General features: G+C 37.0%; 1 protein-coding gene across 3 annotated transcripts in view; it reads left to right on the forward strand.

Moving 5' to 3' along the window:
* Positions 1-26,260, forward strand: part of Lrif1 (ligand dependent nuclear receptor interacting factor 1) — a 93,175-nt gene that overhangs the window by 65,635 nt on the left and 1,280 nt on the right. Inside the window, exons 1-3 of one of the 3 annotated variants that reach the window (XM_028859843.2) lie at positions 14,262-14,576; positions 22,605-24,072; positions 25,319-25,591. In XM_028859843.2, coding sequence (XP_028715676.1) covers positions 14,509-14,576; positions 22,605-24,072; positions 25,319-25,591 — 1,809 coding nt within the window. In that variant the 5' untranslated portion in view covers positions 14,262-14,508. Of the gene's footprint in view, positions 1-14,261; positions 14,577-22,604; positions 24,073-25,318; positions 25,592-26,260 lie in introns of those variants that run through there. The other 2 variants (XM_028859846.2, XM_028859845.2) reach the window with 2 other exon arrangements.

The raw sequence follows: 26,260 nt of genomic DNA on the forward strand, positions 1-26,260 counted from the left end.
TGCCCAAGAGTGGTATAGCTGGATCTTGAGGGAGATGGATTCCCAATTTTCCAACAAAGCGCCATATTGATTTCCAAAGTGGTTGTACAAGCTTGCATTCCCACCAGCAGTGGAGGAGAGTTCCCCTAGTTCCACATCCTCTCCAGCATAAAGTGTCTTCAGTGTTTTTGATCTTAGCCATTCTGACAGGCGTAAGGTGATATCTCAGAGTTGTTTTGATTTGCATTTCCCTGATGATTAGGGATGTTGAGCAATTCCTTAAATGTCTTTCAGCCATTTGAGTTTCCTCTGTTGAGAATTCTCTGTTTAGTTCAATAGCCCATTTCTTAATTGGACTGTTGGTCGTTTTGATGTCTAATTTCTTGAGTTCCTTATATATTCTGGATATCTGTCCTCTGTCAGATGTGGGGTTGGTGAAGATCTTTTCTCATTCTGTAGGCTGTCGCTTTGCCTTGTTGACTGTATCCTTTGCTCTACAAAAGCTTCTCAGTTTCAAGAGGTCCCATTGATTGATTGTTTCTCTCAGTGTCTGTGCTACTGGTGTTATATTTAGGAAGTGATCTCCTATGCCAATGCATTCAAGACTACTTCCTACTTTCTCTTCTAGCAGGTTTAGAGTAGCTGGATTTATGTTGAGGTCTTTGATCCACTTGGACTTAAGTTTTGTGCACGGTGACAGATATGGATCTATTTGCAGCCTTCTACATTTTGATGTCTAATTTTTTTCATTCTATATATATTTTGGAGATCAGCCCTCTGTCAGATGTGGGGTTGGTGAAGATCTTTTCTCATTCTGCAGGCTGTCATTTTGTCTTATGGACTGTCTCCTTTGCCCTACAAAAGCTTCTCAATTTCAGGAGGTTCCCTTTATTAACTGTTACTCTCAGTGTCTGTGCTACTGGTGTTATATTTAGGAAGTGGTCTCCTGTGCCAATGCATTCAAGACTACCTACTTTCTCTTATCTCAAGTTCAGTGTAACTGGATCTATGTTGAAGTCTTTGATCCACTTGGACTTGAGTTTTGTGCATAATGACAGATATGGATTTATTTGTAATCTTCTGCATGTTGACATCCAGTTATGCCAGCATCATTTGTTGAATATGCTTTGTTTTTTCCATCGTACAGTTTTGGCGTCTTTGTCAAAAATCATATGTTCAGAGGTGTGCAGATTAATGTCAGAGTCTTTAATTCGATTTCATTTTCATTAGTCCACATGTTGGTTTTTATGCCAGTACCAATCAGTTTTTATTGCTATAACTGTATTGTAGAGCTTGAGGTCAGGGATTGTGATTTTTCCAGAGGTTGCTTTATTATACAGGATTCTTTTAGCTATCCTGGGGTTTTTGTTTTTCCATATGAAGTTAAATATTGTTCTTTCCAAGTCTGTGAAGAATTGTGTTGGGGTTTTGATGGGGATTTCATTGAATCTGTAGAATGTTTTTGGAATGATTGCCATTTTTACTGTGTTAATCCTACCTATCCATGAGCATGGGGGAATCTTTCCATTTTCTGATATCTTCTTAGATTACTTTCTTCTTAAAATTCTTATCATACAGATCTTTTACTTGCTTAGTTAGAGTACTCTAGGGTATTTTATATTATTTGTGGCTATTGTAAAGGGTGATGTTTCTCTTATTTCTTTCTCAGCCCATTTATCATTTATATATAGGAGGGCTACTGACTTTTTTTTTCTAATCTTATATCATGCCACATTACTGAAAGAATTTATCAGCTGTAGAAGTTCCCTGGTAGAATTTTTGGGGTGACTTATGTATACTATCATATTGTCTGCAAATAGTGAAAGTTTGACCTCTTCCTTTCCAATTTTTATCCCCCTGATCTCTCTTTTGTTGTCTTATTGCTCTACCTAGAACTTCAAGTACTATATTGATTAAATAGTGGGAGAGTGGACAGCCTTGTCTTGTTTCTGATTTTTTTTTTTTTTTTTTTTTGGTTTTTCGAGACAGGGTTTCTCTGTGTAGCTTTGCGCCTTTCCTGGAGCTCACTTGGTAGCCCAGGCTGGCCTCGAACTCACAGAGATCCGCCTGGCTTTGCCTCCTGAGTGCTGGGATTAAAGGTGTGCACCACCAACGCCCGGCTTGTTTCTGATTTTAATGGAATCGCTTTGAGTTTCTCTCTGTTTAATTTGGTTTTGGCTGTCAGCTTGCTGTAAATTGCCTTTATTATGTTTAGGTATGTTCCTTGTATTCCTAATCTGTGTAGAACCTTTATCATGAAGGGGTGTTGGATTTTTGTCTAAGGTTTTTGCACCATCTACTGAGGTGATCATGTGGTCTTTTTCTTTCAGTTTGTTTATATTGTGTACTACCTTGAGAGATTTTCATATGTTGAACCATCCTTGCATCCCTGGGATGAAGCCTAATTGGTCATGGTGGATAATTGTTTTGATGTGTTCTTAGATTCAGTTTGCCAATATTTTATTGAGTAATTTTGCATCAGTGTTCATGAGAGAGATTGATCTGTAATTCTCTTTCTTTGTTGCATTTTTTTTTTTGTGGCTTAGGTATCAAGGTAACTATAGTCTCATAAAAAGAGTTTGGTAATGTTCCTTCTGTTTCTATTGTGTGGAACAATTTGAAGAGTGTTGGTGTTAGCTCTTCTTTCAAAAATCTGGTAGAATTCTGCACTGAAACCATCTAGTCCTGGGCTTTTTTTGGTTGGGAGACTTCTGACTGTTTCTATTTCCTTAGTTGTTATTGGTCTATTTAAATAGTTTATCTGGTCTTGATTTAACTTTGGTATATGGTACCTATCCAGAAAATTGTCCATTCCTTTCAGATTTTCCAATTTTGTGGAGTACAGGTTTTTGAAGTATGACCTGATGATTCTCTGGATTTCCTCATTGTCAGTTGTAATGTCTCCCTTTTCATTTCTGATATTGTTAATTTGGATGTTTTTTCTCTGCCTTTTGGTTAATTTGGATAATGGCTTGTCTATCTTGTTGATTTTCTCAAAGAACCAACTCTTTGTTTCATTGATTCTTTGTATTTTTTTCTTTGTTTCTATTTTATTGATTTCAGCCCTCTATTTGATTATTTTCTGACATCTATTCCTCCTGTGTGAGTTTGCTTCTTTTTGTTCTAGAGCTTTCAGGTGTGCTATTAAGTCACTAGTATGATATTTCTCCATCTTCTTCATGTGGGCATTTAGTGCTATGAATTTTCCTCTTAGCACTGCTTTCATAGTGTCCCATAAGTTTGGGTATGTTGTACATTTGTTTTCATTGAATTCTAGGAAATTTTTAATTTCGTTCTTTACCCGTTGGTGATTCTTTTGGGCATTTTTCAGTTTCCATAAGATTGTAGGCTTTCTGTAATTTTTGTTGTTGAAATCTAACTTTAAGCCATGGTGGTCCAATAAAATATAGGAGGTATTCCAATTTTTTTGTATCATTTGAAATTTGCTTTGTGACCAAGCATATGGTCGATTTAGAGAAGGTTCCATGGGGTACTGAGAAGAAGGTATATTCTTTTGTATTATGGTGGAATATTTTGTAGCTATCTATTAAGTCCATTTGAGTCATAATATCTATTAGTTCTCTTATTTCTCTGTTAAGTTTCTGTTTGGCAGACCTGTCCATTGGTGAGAGTGGAGTGTTGAAGTATCCCGCTATTAGTGTATGGGGTTTGATGTGTGAATTAAGCTTTAGTAATATTTCTTTTACAAATGTGGGTGCCCTTGTATTTGGGACATAAATGTTCAGAAATTGATACTTCATCTTTGTGGATTTTCCCTATGATAAATAAGTAATGTTTTCCCCAATCTCTTTTGATTGATTTAAAAAAAAAAACTTTTATTGATTCTTTGTGGTTTTCACATCAGGTATTCTGATCCCATTTATCTCCCTTGTCCCTTTGAATCTACCCTCTGCCCTTGCAACCTCCCCCGAAATCAAAAGCAAATTTAAAAGAAAAACCCCAAACCAAACCAAACAAAACAAAAGTTAAAAAAGGAATTAAAGACTAATCTTGTCATGGAAGCTGCAGTGTGGCTCATTGGGTCACTGGTCTGACTGGAGGCCTCTGGTTTCAGGTACACCGCTGACAATGAGCTCTCACCGGGGCTCCTCCTGGATGTCCTGTTGTCCTGTGTCATGGAGATCCTGCTGTTTTTGGATCTGTAGATTCATCCCCTTCGCATGCTCCAACAGTTCATAGATTCAGTGGATGTTAGGGTGGGCCAACTCATAGCCTGGTTCTGGGCCTGGGTGGTAGCTGGGTTGGTCAGCTTACCAGCTCTCCCTCATCGTCACTACCTGGGTGAGCTCCCCAGGACTTCCTAGGCTAGGTCACCCAATGCAGCCTGCAGCAAGGAGGAGGGCCAGTTCTTCTGCTCTCACACCCTCAGGGCTGGCTCACCTGAACCTCAGAAAACAGGGTCAGCTCTAGTGTGCTGCCCAGGTGGGATATAGGAACAGCTCTCCTGTGTGCTGCAGCTGGTGGGTCGTAGACCTAGTTGTCTCAGTCTCTCACCCTCTAACCCATTCAGAGGGCCTGATCCAGTTGGGGGCCCCTCAGCCTTTGGTTCATAGTTCATGTGTTTCCATTCCTTTTGGCTATTTGTCCCTGTGCTTTATCCAACCTTGGTTTCAACAATTCTCGCTCATATAAACCCTCCTCTTTCTTGTTGATTGATTTTAATTTGAAGTCTATCTTATTAGATATTAGGATAGCTACACCAGCTTGCTTCTTAAGTTCATTTGATTGGAAACTCTTTTCCCAGCCTTTTACTCTGAGGTAGTATTTCTCTTTGAGGTGTGTGGCTAGAGTTTTTCTCTCTGGGTCCCACCAATCCTCGGCAGTCCTATAGCCCATTTATAAAATAAACATACAGACACTTATATTATTTAAACTGCTCAGCCATTAGCTCAGGTGTACCATTGTCTAGCTCTTACACTTATACTCAGCCCATTTCTGTTAATCTCTGTCACCACGTGTTCCATGGCTTTACCTGTTGCCTTTACATACTGCTCCCTGGATGGCAGGCTGGCGTCTCCTCCAGGCTTCCATGTCCCAGCCTCTCCTCTCTGTTTGTCCCGCCTATCCCATACTTCCTACCTGGCTACTGCCCAATCAGCGTTTTATTTATTCACAACATACAGGACATCCCACAGCAGAGGTGTGTTTCTTGTATGCAGCAGAAGGATGGATCTTGTTTTTGTTTCCATTCTGTTAGCCTGTGTCTTTTTATAGGCGAATTGAGTCCATTGATATTAATGGATATTAATGACCAGTGATTGGTAATTCCTGTTATTTTTTGGTGCTTGTGTTATGTGTTTCCCTTCTTTGGTATTTGTTGGTATGGGATTATCTATTTCCTGTGTTTTCATAGGTGCATCTAACTTCCTTAGGGTGGATTTTCCTTTCTGTAGGGCTGGATTTGTGGATAGGTATTGTTTAAATCTGGTTTTATCATGGAATATTTTGTTTACTCCATCTATAGCAATTGAGAGTTTTGCTGGATCTGTGTTGGCATCCATGGTCTCTTACTGTCTGCATAACATCTGTCCAGGACCTTCTTACTTTCAGAGTCTCCTGTGAGAAGTCAGATGTTATTCTGATTGGACTGGCTTTATATGTTACTTGGCCTTTTTCCTTTGCAGCTCTTAATATTTTTCTTTATTCTGTATGTTTATTGGTTTGATTATTATGTGTCAGGGGGATTCTTTTTTTTTGGATCCAGTCTATTTGGTGTTCTGTAAGCTTCTTGTATCTTCATAGGCATTTCCTTCTTTAGGTTGGGAAAGTTTTCTTCTATGATTTTGTTAAATATATTTTCTGTACCTTTGAGTTGGTATCATTCTCCTTCTATTTCTATTATTCTTAGGTTTGGTCTTTTCACGGTGTCCCAAATTTCCTGGATGTTTTGTGTTAAACTTTGTTGGTTTAAATATTTTCTTTGATGAATTTACTTCCTGTATCATATCTTCAATGCCAGAGATTCTTTTTTCCATCTCTTGCATTCTATTGGTTATGGTTGCATCTGTATTTCCTGCTCCTTTACTCAGATTTTCCATTTCCATCATTCCCTCAGTTTGTGTCTTTTTTATTGTCTTGATTTCATTTTTCAAGTCTTGAACTCTTTCCTTCACCTGTTTAATTGCTTTTTCATGGCTCTTGTCTTTCTTTAAGGAATTTATTTATTTCTTCCAATTTTTTGTTTGTCTCTTCCTGGATTTCATTAACAGAATTTTTTATTTCCTCTTTAAATGTCTCTATCATCTTCTTAAAGTCATTTTTAAGGTCGGTTTCTTCTGTTTCTTTCTTTCCGCATTGGGATGTTCAGTTCTTGCTGTTTTAGAACCACTAGGTTCTGATGGAGTCTTATTGGTCTTTATACTGTTGACTGTATTTTTGCACTGGCGTCGACCCATCTCTTCTCCACCGGGTGCAAGTGATATCTGTGTCTGAGGGAGCCTCTTTTGGTTTGATAGATACTCTTGGTCCAATGGGAGCTCTTGGTCTATTTGGGGCTCTTGGTCCAATTGATGCTGATGTACTCTGTCTCATGGAGCAGCTCTTAAATCCAGTCTGCACTGCAGGCTGCGGGCTCTGTCTCATGGAGCAGCTGCAGTCTCTAAGGGCGGGTGGGTTTGGGAATGGTGGAGCTTGTGGGTTACAGGGTCTGCTGGGGGATGGTGGTAGTCTGATATGTCTGAAGGAGACTTACCTACTGGCCTGAAACAGGACTGCAATGGGTAATGGTGTGGAGGTGCAGGTTTGAGCCCCTGGGCCCAAAGCCTAGAGGATGTTGTGTTCAGCTGTGTGGACAATGACTCACCTCTTAGTCCAATCGGTGCTGGTGGGCTCCATTTGTGGCTATTGTAAAGGGTGTTGTTTCCCTGATTTCTTTGTCAAGCTGTTTATCATTTGTATATAGGAGGGCTACATATTTTTTTTGTTTAGTTAATTTTGTATACAATCACTTGACTTAAGGTGTTTTTCAGTTGTAGGTGTTCCCTGCTAAAATTTTTGGAGTTGTTTATGTGTAGTATCATATGATCTGCAAATGGCGTTACTTTGACTTCTCCTTTCCAATTTGTATCACCTTGATTTCCATTAGTTTTTTCTTGCTCTAGCTAAAACTTTATGTACTATATTGAGTAGATATGCAGAGAGCAAGGACAGTGTAGCCTTGCCCCTGTTTTTAGTGGAATCACTTTGAGTTTCTCTGCATTTAATTTGATGTTGACTGTTGGCTCACAGTATATTGACTTTGTTATGTTTAGGTATGTGCCTTGTATTTCTGTTCTCTCCAAGACTTTTATCATGAAGGGGTGTTGGGTTTTGCAAAGGCTTTTCAGCATCTAATGTAGTTGTTTTCTTTCATGTAGTTGTTTTCTTTCAGTGTGTTTATATGGTGGATTACATTGACAGATTTTCATATTTTGAATCATCCCTGCATCTCTGGAATGAAGCATACTTGATCATGATGGATGATCTTTTTGATGTGTTCTTGGATTTGGTTTGCTAGTATTTTATTGAGTATTTTTGCATCAATGTTCATGAGAGAAATTGGCCTATAATTCTTTCTTTGTTGAATCTTTGAGTGTTTTGCGTCGTAGGGTAACTGTGGCCTCATAAAATGTTCCTTTTGGAACAATTTGGCAATGTTCCTTCTGTTTCTATTTTGTGTAATAGTTTGAGGAGAATTGTATTACCTCTTCTTTGAAAGTCTGGTAGAATTCTGCCACAAAACCATCTGGCCCTGGACTTTTTTTGGTTGGGAGACTTTTAATGACTGCATCTATTTCCTTGGGACTTGTAGGTCTATTTAAATTGTTTCTCTGATGTTGATTTAACTTTGGTACATGGTATCTATTGAGGAAATTGTTCGTTTCTTTTAGATTTTCCATTTTTGTGAACTACAGGTTTTTGAAATATGACCTAATGATTCATTGAATTTCCTCAGTGTCTGTTATTAAGACCCCCTTATAGTTTTTGATTTTGTTAATTTGGATATTCTCTCTGCCTTTTATTTAGTTTGTTGGTTTTCTCAAAGAACAAACTCCTTGTTTCATTGATTCTTTGTATTGTTCTCTTTCTGTTTTATTGATTTCAGCCCTGAGTTTGATTATTTCCTGCTGCCTATACCTCTTGGGTGTGTTTCCTTCTTTTTTTTGTTCTAGAGTTTTCAGGTGTGCTGTTAGGTCATTAGTGTGAGATTTCTCCAACTTCTTTATGTAGGCATTTAGTTCTATGAACTTTCCTCTTAACACTGCTTTCATTGTGTCCCATAAGTTTGGGTATACTGTACATTCATTTTCATTGACTTCTAGCAAGTCTTTAATTTCTTTTTTATTTCTTCCTTGATTCAGTGGCAATTCAGTAAAGAGTTGTTCAGTTTCTGTGAGTTTGTAATCTTTCTGTTGTTGTTGTTGTTGTTGTTGAAATCCAGCTTTAATCCATGGTGGTCTGACAAGATACAGGGTTTATTTCAGTTTTCTTGTGTCTGTTAAGACTTGCTTTGTGACCAAGTATATGGTCAACTTTGGAGAATGTTCCATGAGGTTCTGAGAAGAAAATATATTTGTTTTGTTTGAGTGAAATGTTCTGTAGAAATCTGTTAGGGCCATTTAAGTCTTAATGTCTATTAGGTCTGTCATTTCCCTGTTTGGTTCCTGTCTGGACAACCTGTCCATTGGTGAGCATGGTTTTTGTAGTGTTCCATTATTAATGTGTGAGGTTCAATGTCTGATGTAATCTTAGTAATGCTTCTTTTACAGATGTGGGTGCCCCTGCATTTAGGGCATAGATGTTCAGAATTAAAATATCATACCAGTGTATTTTTCCTTTAATGAATGTGAAATGTCCTTCTCTATCTCCTTTGATTAATTTTGGTTGGAAATCTATTTTGTTAGATATTGGGATAGCAACACCAGCTTGCTTGTTTGGAAGATCCATTTGTTTGGAAAATCTTTTTCCAACCCTTTACTTTGAGGTAATATCTGTCTTTGATGTTGAGGTGTTTTTTGTATGCAGCAGAAGGAGGGATCCTGTTTTCGTATCCATTTTATTATTCTGTGCCTTTTTATTGGTGAATTTAGTCCATTGATATTGAAAGATATTAATAATTAATGACCAGTAATTGTTAATTCCTGTTATTTTATTGTTGTTGCTGGTAGTGTGTGTGTGTGTGCGTGTGTGTGTGTGTGTGTGTGTGTGTGTGTGTATGTGTGTGTGCGTGTGTGTGTATGTGTGTGTGTGTGTGTGTGTGCGTGCGTGTGTGTGTGTGTGTGTGTGTGTGTGTGTGTGTGTGTGTGTGTAGTGTGGTGTATTTCCCTTGTTTGGGTTCAGTGGGTGTGGGATTACCCATTGCCTGTGTTTTTGTGGGTGTAGTTTACTTCCATGTGTTGGAGTTTTCCTTCTAGTACCTTCTGTAGAACTACATTTGTAGATGTATATTGTTTAAATTTGACTTTGTCATGAAATATCTTGATTTCTTCATCTATGGTGATTGACAGTTTTTCTGGCTATAGTAGTCTGGTTTGACATCCATGGTCTCTTGGAGAATCCAAGACATCTGTCTGGGCCCCTCTGGCTTTTAGAGTCTCCATTGAAAATTTGAGTATAATTCTAATAGGTCTGCCTTTATATGTTACTCTGCCTTTTCCCTTGCAGCTTTTAATATTCTTTCTTTGTTCTGTATGTTTAGTGTTTTGATTATTATGTGACCTAGGGACTTTCTTTCTGATCCAATCTATCGTGTGTTCTCTAAGCTTCTTATACCTTTATAGGCATGTCCTTCTTTAGGTTAGGGAAATTTTCTTCTATGATTTTATTCAATGTATTTTCTGTGTTTTTGAGTTGAGATTCTTCTCCTTCTTCTATTCCTATTATTATTCTCATGGTGTCTCAGATTTGCCAAGGGTTTTATGTTAGGGATCTTTTAGATTTAACATTTTCTTTGACCAATCAATCTATTTCTTCTATCATATCTTCAACACCTGGGATTCTCTCTTCCATCTCTTGCATTCTGTTGGTGATGCTTGTATCTGTAGCTCCTGTTTGCTTTCCCAGATTTTCCATTTCCTGAATTCCCTCAGTTTGTATTTTATTTCTTCTATTTCAATTTTCAGGTTTCCTTCCCTTATTCATCTCTCTCTCTCTCTCTCTCTCTCTCTCTCTCTCTCTCTCTCTCTCTCTCTCTCTCTCTCTCTCTCTCTCTCTCTCTCCTTTCCTGGTATTCTTTAAGTGATTTTTGATTTCCTCCAAGGTTTCGACTGTCTTTTCCTTGATTTCTTTAAGGGGGTTTTTTCATTTCTTTACGTACCTCTATCATCTTCATAAAGTTGTTTTGAATGTCATTTTCTTGTAATTCAGCTGTGTTGGAATATTCAGATCTTGCTGTCATAGGATAGCTGAGCTCTGGTGGTGTGATATTTCCTTGGCTATTGTTGCTTGCATTCCTACATTGGCATTTAGGTATCTGTGTTTGGAATGATTAGCTCTAGTTCCTGATTTCTGAGTTTGTCTTTGTTGAGTGGGTGTTTTGTTCCATGGTTTCTGTTCACTCTTATTTTTCTAGAGTTTGTGGTCTGGATTTCTGACAGCTGGAATGACCTCTGATCTAGTAGGGAGTCTCTGTCCAAGTTGGGAGCTGGCCTTCTGGCCATTAGCTTGGTCTTTGGTGCAGCATAGGGGGTCTCTGTTCTTCTGCTTGGTGTGGCCTGCACCTATTCTTCTAACTGATGTGGTCTGCATCTGTGCAGCTGAAATTTGGAGTTGGGGTGAAGGGCCGTTCCTCTGCCTACACCTGTTCTTGTGATTATAAGCTACTGGGGTTGGGAGTAGAGCCCGGCAACAGATCAGGCAATGTGCTGGAAAGGCAAGGTTGTGGGATTGGTCTTTGGGAACAGACACTAGGGAGTGATACAGTTCTATGGGCAGGTAAGTCACTCATCTATTCTTCTGACTGATGCAGCCTGAACCTGACCAGCATAGGTCCACTGGGGTTCCCACTTTTTTTCATTCAGTTGTGAATTTTTCTGTTTTCATGTGTTTGTAAACATTCTGTTGTTTCTCTTGTTGTTGATATCCATCATTAATTTGTGGTGTCAGATAGGATGCAGGTTGTTATTTCAATGTTCTTGTATCTGTTGAGGCTTGCATTGTGTCTTGGTATGTGGTTCATTTTTGGAGAAAGTTCCATGAGCTGCTGAGAAGGTATTATCTTTTATGTTTAGGTGAAATATTTTGTAAATATCTATTAGTTCCATTTGACTAATGATGTAATTTATCTTCTATGTTTCTTTGTTTCAATTTAATTTGGATGAGTTTTCTATTGGTGTGAGTTGAGTACTTAAGTCACCCACTATCACTGTGTGAGGGACAATACTTGATTTTTGCTATAGTGGTGTTTCTGTTATGGACTTAGGTGCCCTTGTGTTTGGTGCATAATTATTTAGAATTGCAATGTCATCTTGGTGGAGATTTTCCTTTGATGAGTATGTAGTATCCTTCCCTATCTCTTCTGATGAGATTTGGTTTAAAGTCTATTTTGTCAGGTATTAAAATGCATACTCCAATTTGCTTCTTAGGTCCATTTTTTAAAATATTTTTTACCCTAAGGTGATGTCTATCCTTGATGTTAAGGTGTGTTTCTTGGATACAGCAAAAGGATGTGTCCTGTTTTCAAATATAATCTGTTATCCTGTTAGAATCCACTGTCTTTCAGTGACTTCTGCTATCTTGTGATGAAACAAAAATGAAATTGTAGTAAAAAAAAAAAAAGGTTTGATTTTTAACATATTTCATTTCAAGATGATTTTATAGTATGCAATAGATCTCAACAGTGCTCATGAAAATCCAGCTACATCAAAATCTGTTGAGAACTAAAAACAAGATAGAGATCTGTAAGTTAGGAACAAGATATGTAGAATCTTCCAACAAACAACCTGAATTTGGAACTTAACTCCACTAGTCACCAACTATGTGACTTCCAGAGAGTATTTGCCTGACATAGGGCTAGTTTCTTCATTTCAGTATAATATTTTTACTAACTTTTAGGAGCAAATGAGTATCTATTTATAAAGCACTGAACAATGCCTGGAACATGTTATTATGTATGCATTTTGTAGCATAATAATGGGTTGGAGGTAGTAATTAAAATCATGAGCTGGGATATAATCAGCTGAAGAGAAACAGTTTGTGAAAATAAGAGGAACAGTGAATGAGAATTCACTTATTTAATAAATACAGGAATGGACCTTCATAGCACACTGGGTAGATCGAAAGGTAGGAAGAAACACACTGAAGTATATTGCCAAGACATCAAGAGTGAAAGAATAATTAATAGTGTTGCCGACTAAAGATGTTAAGTGTGAGATATACAGCATTAATTGCTATAAATGGTTGCATGAGTTGTTTAATGAGCACATGAGATGCTGTGATCCAGCTCCTAAAATTTTCTTCAGATATGATCATGGTCTTTTTTATTCTAGCTGCTTGTACTGTTGCCAATAGACATGCCTCAGCAATCAGCCTCTTGATTACAGAATTCCTTCTTACACATGGGTATGGAACCCTAGTTTTCTTTTGGTCACAGCATAGGTGCAGTAACTGATTATCATGGATATAAAGCCTCATGTCGACCAAAGCCATGGGAAAAACTTTGAAGACTATTTCAGATTTGGACTGAGACTTTTTTGAGATTCTACATCTCAGCCGAATGTCCCTCCTCTTTCTCTCTCTCCCTCCCTTACCCCCCCCCCCCCCCCCCCCCCCCCCCCCCCCCCCCCCCCCCCCGCCAAATTTTCTCCTTTCCTTTCACAGAAACTTCCTGCCTTCCAAAGTCTGGATAGCCCAACCTTTTAAAATAGGGTCATATTGTGTAGCCCTGGCTAACCTGGAACTCACAATGGAGACCAGGCTGACTTCAAATTCAGAGACCTACCTGCTTTTTCTTTCTCAGTGCTGGACAAAACGATGCCTGGCAAAGGGCTAGTTTTTAAAAGTTTGACTTCATAAACAAAAGATGGCCAGAAGCAAGAGAGCATTAAGGGCTGCCCACTTTCTTTTCTGTCTTTAGTATGGGAGGTATTTTATTGAAAAATAAATGTGTTATTCAGAAGTTGGAAAATACCACTTTCTGTTAACATCAAGGCATGAAGTTCTTAAATATCCACTACATTTAGCAATTAGGGAAATGAGTAAACCCCTTCCTCCTTTCTTCTTTCTTTCCTTTTTGTGAGACATTTTCATGTAGTACACGCTGGTCTTCTATTTGCTGAGTAGCCAAGGATGACCTTAAACTCCATATCCTCCTTCTTCTACCTTCCAAGTGTTGGGATTATATGTGAGTGTCACTAAGCCTGGTAAGTAATTCCATTTTAAAATAACTATGCAAACCTCCAAATTGTCTACCTCTTAAGTGTCCTTAATTTGAACAGCGGAGCATACAATATTGTGTATACCAAATAAAATTGTATCTTCGAAACCACTTTCACAACATTACACCTAACTGAACCTAACAAGAATTTCTTCTACCCATTAATCAGTGTGATCCGAAGTGATTGCACAATAGTCGCTTAATTGCACGATTCTAGAGATTTCTGAGCGCTATTCTCGGAAAATTTAAACAAGCATTTCAAAGATACAAACATACAGAGACTTGAAGAATCAAATATACGACAGTAAAATACGGTTTTAACTGAGACATGAGTGTGGGCATGGAGGAAATCGTTAATCGAATAATCCAGAGGCAAAACTTCAAGAAACAGAAAGAAAAAAAGAAACTCAAAATAAAAAAAGACAATAAATTCTAGCCACGGGAAGGTATAGAAAGCTTTTCAATAATTTGTGGCAACTACCAAACATGCCTGCCCATGTCTACTGAAGCAAGCAGCAAAGGAAGACGTGAGACGCCTTTGGCATGCAAAAGTGCACGCACAAGAACAGTCGATCTACAACTGACCCCGGAAATATTTTATTTCGCGTAGGCAGCGAGAGAACTTTCTCTTTTGATTCCTCCTTTGATCCGGAAGAAGAGACATCAACCTCCGCTGGCGATTGGGCCACGTCATAAGGGCGGGGCCACAGCGATCCATTCTCCTTGGTAACCGTACGTGACAAAGCAGTAGGTCGGGGCAGAGGTTCTCTCGCTCTAGCTGCCCGCTCAGTTGGGCGCGGTCCCCAGCGCCCGGCCTTCGCTGTCTTCTCCGCGGCGGCAGTGCGGGGGGCGGTGCCATCGATGGCCCGCCCCCCGCGTCCGCTCTGACTGGCTCTGACGCGTCACGTGGCCCAGAGACTGGTCTGAACCTGCCTGCATCTGGGAGGGCGCGGTCGCCGTATTGTGTCTTCCGGCGTCCACAGCCACTTCCCTCCGAAGCCGGGAAGGCAGCCCTTTTCAGTGCCTTCGGTCACGCACCTTGCCGCCCGCAGCACGCCCCTCAGTGGCTGCGGTTCCACACACTCTCTGGTTCGCGCCTGGGTTGGGGACCCTGTCCCCACACTACTCCCTGCCCCGTCCCCTCCCACCCGTCTAAAATGTCTAATAGTCTCCAGAACGCCTTTCTGAAAACGGCAGAGGAAAATTCAGGCTCAGGCTCGCATTGGTAAGTACCAGTTCCCAGCCCTTCACGCGCCCGCCCGCACCCTGTGTCTTAGGATGTCAGAGGGCCGCGTTGGCTGACGTTCAGCCACACAGCGGGGGTAGCTGCGGGGCCGGGCGAGCGCAGTGCCTTCACCCTGGCGCTCCAGAGCTCCGGGCGCACATTCCTCCAGGAAACACAAAACGCCCTCAGATGGTGACGCAGTTAGCCTCTCTTGGACTCAGGCGCGCAGGACGCCAGCGGCTTGAATTTCATAGGCGGACGGAGTAGATACCCACGGAAGAAAAGCAACATGGCGACGTTCCAGGTGTTCAGAATCCTTCTGGAAGAATCTCAAGCACAGGCAGCAAAACACACAATTTGGATTAGCAAATGCAGCCCTGGGGCGCTGGACCTTCAAGTGAAATAGTCACGTTTTAATGTACTTAGAGAACGTTGTTCTAGAAGAAGGGACTTTAGAATTTGAAAAAATTCAACTAATATGGAGAAGAGTGAAAAGTTTAAACGTTAAGCCAGCTTTTCCAGGCAGCGCATTTGAAACTGGTGTAAAGAGAGTGCATCTCATTGGTTGTCTCCACAAGGGACAAAAAGTTTGGCTGTTATTTCCTACGCTATCATTGTGGCTCTGGCTGGATAGGAAACTATATAGCAGAGGCTGTCCTCAGTCCAGCCTGGGCTTGCCTAGTGTTAGGATTACAGGCTGCGACAGACTTCTCTGGCTAAAAAACAGATCACCATTAACTTTTTAAGTTTGTGTTAATCCAGGTGAAATAAATGCAAGAACAACAAAATGTTCTTTAGGAAAAATGTTTTAATTTATGACTTCCATGGTTGTTGAGAATCATGATGAGAAGCAAAAATTAGTAAATGTCGCTAAGAAGGTAAATGAACAGCATGAAATCTAAGAGCAAAAGTCATGAAAGGAGATTTGCAGTTGAAGAAAAAGACTGCCTGGTATTTATTGCAGCTTTGTTCGTTATTATATATTAGTATTTATGAGACTAATGCGCCACTCTCTGACCAGAATAATAGCGCCTAAGAATATTTTGATAACAGAGGAAGAAACAAGAAATAGTGTAAGAAAGAAATAAAGGATTACTTTAATATTTGCTACTATTATAAGAATATAACTTTGTGTCCCGTTTTTAGTCTGAAGTAGGTTTCTTTTAGTTACAGGTAGATACAAATCCTAATTGCGATGAAAAAACAATGGATTTTTTTAGTTTGTTTTTAATCAATTTTCCCTTAAATCCCTGGGTTGAAAAACAAGTGGTCATCTTGCCTCAGTCTTCCCAGTAACTGGGTCTATAGGAAGTTACTACTATGTAGGTACAAAAAAAAAAAAAGTCAAATAGTAAATAGTGAGCTGTTGATATTGAAGAACCATTATATATTACTAAGAGGCAGCTCTTTGGTAGTATGTATATTTTGTGGAAATTTGGGAACATTGTATGCTATAGGCAAAGGTAGAACTACTTTACTTTTTAATAACTAATTTTTCCTATATTTTAGTGCCTGTATATTTGTGATACCTGATGTAATATATAGCTTATAGCAGGTTTTTAAGACAGCATTCTTCTTCAATTCTAGGAGTAAGATTAAGTGATACATAGAAGTTTTGGACCACTGGAATTCTCTTTTAAACAGTTACTAATTTGGCAAATTTTGAACTCTGAAGAACATTTTAATTCGATTATGTTTTGGTTACTTTCATAAAAGTCATTTCAAATTCATTAACTCATTGGTTTATGTGTTGGTGCTTTGTTATACTTACATGCTTTTATTTCTTTAAATTGTCTAATATTATCATAACATATTTGGGGCATTTACCACCAGATGGTTTCCTGAGGTGTTTGACACTTTCCTTACTGGTTACATATTAGATTATACTTTGTTTTAATAATAACATGCCTGATGTTGAAATGTAATTATGTAAATAATTTGATTAATGTTGCTTCTTTGTTTTATTGGAATATTATATATATATATATATATATATATATACAGGCACTGTTATTTGTTTTCCTTGTAAAATTGATAGGATTTTCTTTTCTGTAGATGTTTGAAGTTTTCTTGAGTTACTATTCTTTTTTTTTTTTTTTTTTTTTTTTTTTTGGTTTTTCGAGACAGGGTTTCTCTGTGTAGCTTTGCGCCTTTCCTGGAACTCGCTTGGTAGCCCAGGCTGGCCTTGAACTCACAGAGATCCGCCTGGCTCTGCCTCCCGAGTGCTGGGATTAAAGGCGTGCGCCACCACTGCCCGGCTGAGTTACTATTCTTTTAATGAAAATTCAGTATTGTGATAAAGGATGTTTATTTAATTTATCTGATTTAACTGGGCATAAAAATAGGAAACTCGATTTTATGAGTGCAGAGCAAAATCTGGATATTTGTGCAGTAGTATCCATCTCATTCAGGTTTGCACTGAGAACTTACTCACTTGTATACCACAGGTGGGAAAATAGCTCCTAAGGGTTGCTTCAGTCTGGCAATGACTTCATCTTCTGGAGATTGATTGATCAGGAAATTTTAAGAATAGGATTGATGTAGTTAGGTGTGAAGTTTGGATAACTAATGACAGTGCTGATTTGGAATAAGGATTAGATTTCAGGTGATTTTTGAGAAATACTGAGGGCCTGGATTCAGTGGTAGAGAATACAGACTAGATTTAAAGAAGTGGAATGGACAATAGGCAGACCTGATCAGCAAATTACCATCTCTTTCAAGATGTTATGCCAGTTTTCTGGTCAGTATTTGGAATTAGATAAGACAAACACACAAATGCCCAGTTAAAATTACTACTGTCAGAATGTGGCTTGGTTCCATTGGAAAGAAAATGTCTCATTGCTTGAAGCCTTTAGTTGTGAAGTTTTATCTTCACAACTTTAGAGTAGAATGGGAAGGGAAATGGTCTCCTAACAGCTGAAAAATACATTATTTTCAAAATTATAAAATGTTCCATGGTGTTCATCATTCCATTTCTAATACATGAATGATGCATATCCATATTAGAATAGTAAAAATAAAATAAAATAAAAAAATCTCAAAGATTACATAGTTTTGTTAGCACATTTAGCAAGACTCTTTAATTTTGAGATTGGCTATCACTGTGTTGACCTGACTGTCTTAAATACCAAGACTCATGTCCACACCTACTTCAGCCCCCGAAGTTAGCTGGAACTACAGACGTGTGCTGCTATAGTTAAGTAGGTTTTCTAAAATCAGTTAGCCAGTAAGTAGAAGAGCCAGAATTAGAAGTAATCTTTCTAATGTATTTCTTTTTTCTCTTTTAAGTCTTAAAATTTAGTGTTGTTTTGTTTTGTTTTGTTTTTCAGTGTAGTTTCTCGGTTCAAATACCAGGTGGTTTAATGTAGCTGGTGCACTAATAATTCTGAGTGTCCAAATTGGATTATGGGATGAAGAATCTTGTTTCTAGTTTTAGTGACGACATTAGGCCACAGAATGTGATCTCTAAGAAAATGGAATATTTTAAAGAAAGTGGAGTCTGAGTGTGATTTTGGTTAAACTATTAAATAAATTGGAGATTCCTACTAACGCTGGAAAACATGTATATCAGTTGAAAGAGTATGTATGAATTTTATTCAATTTATTACTTTTCTCTTTAGAAGTCTGCATTTGAGTTTAGTTTTAAGAACTCATTTGTCAGTAAATCAAATCATTTTCAATAGCTTGTAGGAATCAATTTAGCTAGCCTGTTAATTTGCTCTATTGGGCACAGTGGAGCTATGAATAGGATAATCCATCCTTAAAGAATTTACAGTCTGTGGTAGGTTATATATTTTCTAATGATATGTAGACTTGAAAGAAGCTGCATTTTTTTTTTCTGTTGCTTTGGCAGGGAAGTGGCAGTTGTAAATATAGGTAGACAGATATATAAAATGTACTATATAAAGTGTATTTCTTTGTAAAGCAAGAATATGGAAACCATTTAGCCTATAATATAACATGTGAGACATTAAAAGTGTAATTTGTTCAGTTACATGCCATTTGAAATATACTTGCTCTGTATTAATACAAATAATTATAAAATATAGGTTATTTCTGTTGAAGCTTCTGGTTTGTTAGGCATATTTTTCTAATAAATGAAATATATTTACATCAAATATGATACAAGTATCAAACTAGTTTTCTTGGATTGGCAATTGGAAAGAACTATGCTGGGTTTTTTTTTAATATATATTTTTGAGGGTTTACTATTCCTGGTATTTGAAAAATAATTGTAGAATTATTGAGTTTCTCATCATAAGGAATTTCAGTGTTACTATGAAAAATAATATTTAATTCCTTTTTTTAAAGTAGGTAGTATTAAAGGCATTATATTCCAATATTAATTGGAATAATATCAATAATGCTTTATAGTCCAAAGCTGACAAAAGTTGAGTTGGTATGACTGTCAGATATTTTATGGAAGAGCTAGAATTAGAACTTCATTTTATGTTGTTGTGATGGACCAAAGAATACTTGGTTAAATAATGTACATGACATAAAGGAGTTTCTTTGATAAGAGCAGAGATTTCATGTAGAGAAGTTAGAGTTAAAGGTGGTGTAGCTATTGATTATAGTTTTCTTTCTTTTCTTTTTTTTTTTTTTTTTTGCAAACTGGATTGGCAATGATGAATATTAATTTAAAACTGAGTATGAAGCAGCATTATAAAACCAGCATTAATCTTACATAGCTACATGCTAGTCAGCAGCAGTTAGAATCAGAAAGGCTAAACACCAGAGCAGAATACAGGGATGAGATGAAGAATTCGAGACACAAGATGGTGGGAGCTAATTGAGATATTAGATATTTTAGTAAGAAAGAAGTGGAAACAAAATGGGAAAGATCTAGTAAAAGAATGAAAACTTTATAATCTGGATGTTTCATTCATTTTAGGATATGTTTTTTAGCTGTTTATCTTTTATAACCATGTATTCATGGTGCTATGAATTAAAAATTTATACGAAGGATAATAAGTCAAAGCTAATTAGATAATTAATCTATGTGAGCTTGCAATCAGCACTCTTCCATGATTGGAAAGTAGACTATAGTACTAGTTTTAATAGAGATTAATTTTACCTTGTTGGATTTTAAATGATGATATTTAAATTAAAATGTTTGATAAAAGACCACAAATAAGGGGGTGAGGATTAATAGTGGGGCTAGGAGTAAAAATATATAACTATAATAGTCATTATTGCAAAGGAGATGATTGAGGGAAGTAGTTGAAGCCATGAAAATGAGTTCAATCTTTAAGGGGAAAATATCTTGAAGGAGAAAAATGGTGTTAAAAATGAATTGGGCAATAACAATATTTGGGGGAATAATCGAGGGTGAATACTTAAAATACAGGAACATTAATAAGGAGACATTAAGAAAGTCAAGAGAACATATTATACACAGTAGGAACCATGAAAGAGAAAAGCTTCATGAGGTATAGTAAGAGTGTCATTTGCACCAGGCTGCGGTGATACCACACATTTAATCCAAGCACTTGGAGGCAGAGGCAGGCAGATCTCTGTGAGTTCTCAGGCCAGCCTGGTCTACAGAGTGAGCTCCAGGACATTCAGGGCTACACGAGAAACTCTCTCTTCAAAACCAAAACCAAAAAAAAAAAAAGGTGTCATTGAGAATGAAGTTTTAGTAGAATTTTAGGAATGAATTTAATGATAAGGAAAATTTCATTAATGTCAACAGGATTTTTTTTTTTAATAGTGGATTCACTACAGCAGGGTCAGAAAACAGGATTTATGTACTCCGACACAGGCCCCTAAAATGAGATGCCAAGGAATTATGAGAGTATAGAAAGGAAGACATTCTGGCCATTTTGAGTTTCAGGAGCCCACAAGATTCTGAGTAAAACGTCCAGGGAGAGTTTGGATATATATCTTGTATCCCTACAGATACAAAATTTTTTATTGATGATATATGTGTGGAAAAGAGTACAGAGTAAAAAGACTAATATTCTCTAGCTAGGATGAGTTGTCAAAGATGGTTGAAAGTCTTCGAATGAGAATATTTTTAGGAAAAGGTTCAGGTGCAAGCACTTCTTTATTTCTTCAAATCTATCACTTATCTTATTTCATGATAATTACCTGTCTGTGTTTATATACCTGGTTTTAGTGGGGGATTCAGTAACTACATCGTTTATGAGTTCTGATAGTAAATATTTAGACTTTGAGAACCATTTAGTCTCTCTTGGAACTACTTAGCTCTATTGCAGCTCAGCAGCCACTGTGTGATAATCAAACTTTATATTTTTGGATACTGCAGTTTAATCTCCTAACAGAACTTGGTACAGAATTCCTTTTTGAAGTGTTTTCATCCTTTTAAAGTCTGAAAACTACATGCCTGTGAGTTACCATAAAACCAGAATGGATCAGGTTTAGCCTGACCCATTTTCGCTAACAAAACCTGGTGTTTGAACCATAAAACTCTGTACTTCATTAGTTGGTTTTGAGACTTGGTGTTGTTCTCTTGCTCAGGTTCACCTTCAATCTCCTCCACCCCCTAAGTGTTAAGATTCCATGAATGAGACACCATGCTCATCTCTCATTGAGTACATTTTCATTTAATGTTGAATAAATTCATGTTGTGCTTACAATGTACTTTTTGCAGAGATAGTGCAGGTGGGTCTTCAAACCCTGAAAGCAAGAACTGAGACTTCTCCTTGTGTTTATACTTCTCTAAACTTACTAAAAGTTAGTATAAGTTTTCATACACAGAATTCTGTTTCAAAACTTTCGAGGATAACATGTTTCAGTTGTAGTGAGGATACATAGAATTTTGGGTGTGTTTTTTTCATTTATACTTGATTTTAAAATCACACCTGTAGGTTGTAAAATAGACCTTTACACTTTAAGAATTAATGTGTGTCTTTAAGGTTTTCTTCATTTATTCTTAGTCATCTAAGAACATATCAATTTGTGGACTTCATGGTTTACGTTTTTAGACCTTAGCATGAAAAATCATCTGTAGATATAAACATAGGTATATGACAAGAATATGTGGCATGAAGGAAATTAACTGCAATAAGTTTATTATGAAGGAAGGACAAAGATAGTTAAGTTGGCTAGAGAATGTGTCTCTTAGGAAGTATCAGTTATGCTGATATTTAAGCTCCAAGTAGAGTTGTATAGGAGAGAAGTACCTGGGTAGAGGAATGTGATTGCCTCTCATTACATGAGAGCACTATACTTTCTAGGATCTGAAAGGTGGTTTTAAATATAATTTGATAAGTAACCTCCAAATGGATTATGCAGAGAATGTATCTTGGCTTTGTATAAACCTGACAATTTGAATTTAAATAACAGCTCTTAAGAATGGAGATTGCAATGGACTAATCTAAAAAATATATTCCTCTCAAGTATGCTATCCCTTTATGGAAAACCTCTCAACCAAGATTTCCATGATACTATGTTCAGATTGTTTTATAGTAAAAGTATTAGAAATAATTGTTGTATTCAAGGGCTGTGGAGCATGTACATCACATACATGGAAACAATAATCCAAGAAGGAAATGGTTTCTACATGAGTATGTTCATTAAATCAACAAACTGAAATATCACCACATGAGAGATCTCAAACAAGAGAAAAAAGTTGGCAGAATTTGTCAAGGAAGAAGATAGAACAAATTGGAGGTGGGAGAGTGATAGAAGTAGCAAAATTAGAGTTGAAATAACAGTCCTGCTTGGTAAAATAAAGGAAGAGAATAGAAATTAAAGGAGAAGAGAATGATAATATTGTGAAGAGTCTTGTCTAATAGCACTGTGTTTGAGTACAACTTTAGAAAGCTTTTCATTTTGAAATAAATGTTAAGATTTCATAACCTACTTGTGACATCTGAATCAAAGTTGCTTATATCTTTATCTTTTCTTCAAAGTCTATTCCATTATCTTTTACATTGCAAACTTAAAATTACATACTGTTACTAAATTTTAGTACCTAAAGTAATTGCAAATACTTGTTTTAAATAAAATGTATATAACTTGTAGTATGTTGTGTTTATTTACTCAAAATATTTTTTTAAGTGTTTCAGGCTGCATGTACCAAGTAGTTCAGAAGATTGGCACGGATGGAAAAAATCTTCTGCAATTACTTCCAATTACTAAATCTTCTGGAAATATTACCCCAGTAGTTCAGGCTCCAGTGGTATCTGACGCTTTGAAAGGGGATACAGGAAAACCAGTTCAAGTTACTTTTCAAACTCAGATTTCCAGCTCTTCCACAAGTGCGTCAGTTCAATTGCCCATTTTCCAGCCAGCCAATACTACAAAATATTTTTTTACAGGAACAGTAGATGCCTCAGGAAAAGGTAGAGTTACTTCTGTGGGGACTGGAAGTTTTACACCACCAGTTTCTAAAGTTGAGAGTCATGGAGTGAAAAATGATGGACTCACCATGCAAACATTTGCTATTCCTCCCTCAACACAAAATGATTCATCTTACTTTGTAGTCAATACCCCAAGTTTTCCAGTGAATGTGAATTCTTCAGTTTTGCCTTCTGGGCATCATTTACAGATTCCAGCCCATGCTGAAGTGAAATCTACACCTGCATCAACCTTTTCTCCTTCAGTTCAGCAAAAGACACTTGCAACTGCAGCCACAAGTACCTCAGGAACAGTTGAACCCTCCCAAATACCAACAGTTATTTTTGTATCACCTGTAAATTCAGTGAAAAATAGAGTTACCAAGAACTTTCAGACTATTTACCCCAAACCAACGATATCAAATACCATGAAAATTCCACTGAATATTGCTACAGAGACACAGTTAAAAGGTTGTCAGCATTCTCAAGCTGCTCAGATGAAATGGAATTTTCAAGAGAGTCTACAGCCTGGTATTCCGTCCCTTGTTCCTGTTAAGTCATCAAATAATGTGGCTTCAAAGATTTTAAAAACTCTTATAGGTAGAAAAAAAATGGGAGATAATACTGTAAATACACCTCTGTTGAATACCGTCAGTTCTAATGGGACACAACCCACAAATGTGCCTATTAAAGATAATGCTTTGGTAATGTTGAATGGGAAAGTCTATCTGTTGACTAAAAAGGGGAAATGTGGTCTGCCATCACAAAATGACCAACAGAATATTCCACTAAGGAAAGATTCATCACAGGTAGTAAGTTCAAGTCCAGGCACAGAAACATCCAAAGAGGTACATAGTGCTTTGATTAAAAGTAAATCTTTCCAGTTGGAGACAAAATCACTTTCAAATACCCAGCTTGCTTCCGTGACCAATCTAAAAGCAGTGAAGAAGGAAAAAGTGAAGAGACCATCCTTTTCTATGACAAACCTACATACTATGAACCAATCCAATATCTACCTTAAACAGAGTAAGACTGTATTTACAAACCCAGTCTTTCCAGATGGATTTAGGACAGGACAGAATGCCCCCAGAAAAGGAAATCTCATCCAGAGCATAGAGAAAATACGTTCCTCTGTTGATGCAGCAACTGTTACTTCACAACAGTGTGTTTTCAGAGACCAAGAATTACAGGTAATTTTCCTGTGTCAGGGTGTTCATTTTATATATCTCTGTGGAAAATATTTCTTAATCATCAAAATTGTCTGATTGCTGTCTCCTACATACACACACACCCCACCCACATGTGCTTACTTAAAACTCTCATCTGAATAAATATTAGAGGAGTACGGTTGATAGAGTCTAAGCAGCATCTTCCTCTTTCATTATTTAGCTTGGCAAATCTGTAAGGCAGAATTAAGTGCAGAAGAATTGGAGGGTGATATGTCTTCAAGGATTAGTAAGATTGGATGACTATGTATACATGTGTATACTGCATATAATCTTAATACCCTATGTTTAGTATATAAAAAAATAAACATCATAGAAGAGACAAGATTTAAAGGTGGAAACTTGAGGGTAGAGCTTTACATTTTTTTTCTTGCTTTGTTTTTGGTTATGGTCATGAGAAAAAAAATCCATAGTTTTTTTTTTTTTTTTTTTTTTTTTTTTTAAGTATCATGAAATGGGTGAAATAGAAGATGTCAGAACCTTTCCATCAAATAGAATTTTATCAACATCTTTGAGTGTTTGAGCTTTAAATTTTGTTTTGGGGGGGGTGGCCTTTTGAAGATGTGTATTTCTTTTTAGCCCTTTCTGACTCCTCTAATTCTATAACATACCTGCTACCATTAACTGGTTAGGACATGTGTAGCCACTTTTTCTGTGCTTGCTTGCTTAGTAATGTTAGTGTCTGTCCCCTTCAGTACAAAACTCACTGAATTTTAAAGACTAAGGAGGTAAATTCTAATTAAAATGAGATTGGTTGGAAACATTAAACTTACAGAAGACTACATTCTTCACACGTTATGTAAAGTTTTTGTTTTGATTTATTTTGTTTTTTAGTGCCTCGATATGTATCTCAAGCTGGCCTTGAATTCACCATCGTCCTGCCTCTGCTTCCAGAGTGTTGGGATTTATAGGGTACCATGCCCAGCCCAGATTATTTTAAAGTTGTTGTCATATCTAGTCTCTCCTCATTTACTTGAGAATAGACCTTTGTTACTTTTCTGTACAATAAAGTGAGTAATTGTATGGATATTTTAAGTTTGTATTCATTTAAATTCAGTTTTTTAATGCATGGTAAAAATAAATGAAGTGCAAATCTTTAAAGTATAAATTGTTCTTTTGTGTGAGAATAGCTAATTGCTTAGTTGCATGTCTGACAGAGTAATCTTGAGTAATTAGCAATATTGTTTGTGTTTTCTTCTCTTAATTCCAGACCCAGTATGAGATGGCATCAATGTTAAAGAAAGATTCTCAAGAAAGAAATAACAAGAAGTATTCTCAAGGAAGCACCACTAAGGCATCATATGTGAAGAGTGATGCTGAATTTAAAAAGCTATTTGGTCTCACTAAAGATTTGAGAGTGTGTCTTACTCGAATCCCTGACCATCTGGGCTCTAGAAAAGGTTTGGATTCCTTCAGCAGTTTGATGAAGAGTAGTTCTTACAAAGATGCAGACTCTGTGCTGAAGGAAGAAGAAATAAAACAGGTAATTTTTTTTAACTGTATGACATTTTTGTAGGTATGACAAAGATACAGAGTTATATTTATCTTTTATCTGGTTTTTAATGTGAAGTAGATTGAATGATGATTTTTTTTTTACCAAATTTGCAAATATCTCATATTAAACAATGACAAAAGGAATCTTACACACAGATAAAAATATATCCCTAATTTGAGTTCTAAGTATTTTTAGTCACCTGGTTTTTTTCCTTTTGTAATGTAACAGATAGTCAAAAGTTTTTCAACTAGTTATCCTGTTTTAAAGAATTACCTAAAGGGAATAAATATAAAAGAAAATGTGAGCATGCTGATCTTCATTGAAATATTAACACTTAATACATTCATAAGCAGCATATATAGTCAGTAATGCACTATACTATTAATTATGCTTACATACATTATAATCTAGTATTGTGAACTTCAACCTTTTCAGATAAACCTTTTTAAGGAGAAGTTTCTACATGTGCCTACTTTGCAAATGAATGAAAAATGAAATCAATTGTTTCTCTCGGGTACTGTTTCATTTTAGTGGTAGGTTAGGATGACTTCTAATACCCAATTTAAGCAAGACCATGTAAATGAACTAGCTTGTTTTCTAGGACTATGATTGTGACATTTCATTTTGTGCCACTTAGTAGCATCCAATTTTTACTAT

The sequence above is a fragment of the Peromyscus leucopus genome, chromosome 6 (assembly GCF_004664715.2).
Source record: "Peromyscus leucopus breed LL Stock chromosome 6, UCI_PerLeu_2.1, whole genome shotgun sequence".
NCBI classification, from domain to species: Eukaryota; Metazoa; Chordata; class Mammalia; order Rodentia; family Cricetidae; genus Peromyscus; species Peromyscus leucopus.